Source organism: Carlito syrichta, unplaced genomic scaffold, assembly GCF_000164805.1.
Source record: "Carlito syrichta isolate Samal-C Ts95f unplaced genomic scaffold, Tarsius_syrichta-2.0.1 Scaffold307179, whole genome shotgun sequence".
Taxonomy (NCBI): Eukaryota; Metazoa; Chordata; class Mammalia; order Primates; family Tarsiidae; genus Carlito; species Carlito syrichta.
In genome coordinates, this window is record NW_007251275.1 from 88,199 (window position 1) to 90,676 (window position 2,478).

Sequence of the window (2,478 nt, forward strand, 5' to 3'; positions counted from 1 at the left end):
TTTTTTTTTTAATTGTAGAGATGAGGTCTCACCAAGTTGCCCAGGCTGGTCTCGAACCCCAAGGCTCAGACAATCCTCTCACCTCGGCCTCCCAAAGTGCGGGGATTACAGGCTGAGCCACTGCATCCAGCCTGATTTTTGTATTTATTGTAGAGATGGGGTCTCACCAAGTTGCCCAGGCTGGTCATTCAACTTTAATTCAAGGAGAAAATTAAGACAGAGAAGGAGGATCCAGAACCCTCTGAATCCAATTCAGCTTTGGTCCACTCAGCAAAACAAAAGCCCTGTGGATAGCAGATAGAGTCCCTCCTTGGGAACCTCACCCTCCACTCCAAGTGGCTTCAACCAGGAGCAGCACTCTCTCTATTAGGTGTTCCCGTTAATATAGATTTTTCTATCTTCCTGCATTTCCAGATGTGGTTTTTAAGGTTTTGTTTGTTTGTTTTCCTTTTTTTGAGTTGAGATCTCACTCTGTCACCCAGGCTAGAGTGCAGTAGCTCGATCGCAGCTCACAGCAGCCTCGACCTCCTGGGCTTAGGCCAGATCCTTCTGCCTCAGCCTTCCAAGTAGCTGGGACTACCAATGCAATCCACTATGTCTAGCTTATTTTTTTTATAGAGAAAAGGTCTCACTATATTGCCCATGCTGGTCTCAAACTCCCACCTCAGCCTCTCAAAGCACTGGGATTACAGGAGTGAGTCACCACTCCTGACCTCCAGATGTGTTTAGTGGCCCTTAGAGGGTGGCAACCCTGGTAAGTGCCTGCCTAGTCCACCTTTAATTTGGCTCTGAACCTTCCCTCTCCACGTCCCGTGTCTCCTTCCATGGTCACCAATCCTTGCCTGCAGTCTAACCTCCATTGCTCATGCTGAAGTCCCATGTCATTCCCACATGTCCGGGCCTCAGGGTCAGCGAGGTGCCCCCACTGCCTGCCAACAGCCTGGAGGGGAAGGGCCTCACCCAGCATCATGGCATCTAGTTCACCACTGCAGGGGTCTGGCATGGGACTGGGTTTCGTGGGCACTGGGGGTACAGTGGGCAGCTCCGTCTCTTCTTCCTCATCCTCTTTCTCTGGACTCTTCTTGCCTGCAAGGTGAAGTTATGTCACTTAGGAAAACAGCTCATAGTACCTGGTCTCCCCTCCAGTCTCCTGTAAGCACTGCTCAGAGGCCCCATAGAGTGAAGAAAAGGGAATCTTCGAGAGTGTCCCTTCATGGTAGGCAATACATATTCGTAAAAAATTAGCCAGCCGTGGTGGTGCATGCCTGTAGTTCCAGCTACTTGGAAGGCTGAGGCGGAAGGATCGCCTGAGCCCAGCAGGTCGAGGCTGTGGTGACTGGGAGCATGCCACTGCACTACGGTCTGGGCGAGAGAATGAGACTCTGACTCAAAAAAGAAAAAAAAAGGAAAAAAAAAAAAGAGACCGAAGATGGGGAGATGAAGTTGGAGTTTCGCCATTTCTGCAGAACAGAAGTTCCCAATTATGGAAGATACATTTTAGGTTTGAGAGGCACCACGAAAGGGGGGCTTGCTAGAATGCATTCTCCATCCCCAAGAAAGATCAGACACGGAAGAGTCAGAGACAAACTATTCCTGAAGATGAAGAAGGCTGAATAACTGGGCCAGAAAAGAAGAAAGAATCCAAGCTGTTTCCCTCCATGGAGGCTAGACCTGTCTCTTCAAGCCTAAAGAGATGCTGATCAGACCGACCCTCGGGCTCATGAAGGAGAGGAACTAACCATAGAGAGCCTGGATCCCGGCCACATCATCTGGGTGCAGCTTGAAGTGGGGCCGGTAACCAGCGTAGACAGGGGCCATGAGGGCCTGAATATACCGGGAGTGCCCAAGCCCCAAGGCATGGCCCAGTTCGTGGGCTGCAATGATGCGCAGGTTCACGCCCTGGTAGGTGCCCTCCGTCCAGAGTTCATCTTCGTCAAAGTGCACGCTGCCCAGCTCTGGGATGTCAGCATGGGCCAGGACTCTCCCTGGACAAAGGCAAAGGTGAACAGGAAGAAGGTCAGAGCCCATTAGGCTGGAGCACACCCTGCCTGTTACAAACTCTAATTGCTCCATTCCCTTAGAATTTCCCCAGCTATATTCACTGTCTCTTGGATACTTCTTTCTCTCCTTTCGAATTCCCCTGTCATCATCCAGTTCTTTCATGGATGCTCATCTCTGTCCCTTTACCTCCCCAGCCATGCCCTCCTCTCTGGCCCAGTCTGTGGGATCTAAGGTGTGCCTTGAGCAGGGGAACTTAAGGTAGGGAAGGAGGCATAAGCTTCAAAGAGGAGGCTTGGTAAGCCTCCAGGTATGTGACCAGCTGATCCCCTAGGGAATGAGAGAAGATGATTGGAGAGTGTAGGGTGCAGGTGGGCAGCCTGAACATTAAGATTCCAGAGTCAAGCCGGGCTCGGTGGCTCAGCCTGTAATCCCGCACCTTTGGGAGGCCGAGGTGAGTGGATTGCCTGAGCCCGTGGG

At 51.5% G+C, this 2,478-nt stretch overlaps 1 protein-coding gene across 2 annotated transcripts in view; it reads right to left on the bottom strand.

Annotated features, from left to right (window-relative positions):
- MMP19 (matrix metallopeptidase 19) overlaps positions 1–2,478 on the bottom strand; it is an 8,601-nt gene that overhangs the window by 1,740 nt on the left and 4,383 nt on the right. For both annotated transcript variants that reach the window (XM_021715535.1, XM_021715536.1), the window contains exons 5-6: positions 1,740–1,985; positions 961–1,086 (exon numbers count right to left, since the gene is read on the bottom strand). In XM_021715535.1, the coding sequence (XP_021571210.1) occupies positions 961–1,086; positions 1,740–1,985 (372 nt within the window). The remainder of the gene's footprint in view (positions 1–960; positions 1,087–1,739; positions 1,986–2,478) is intronic.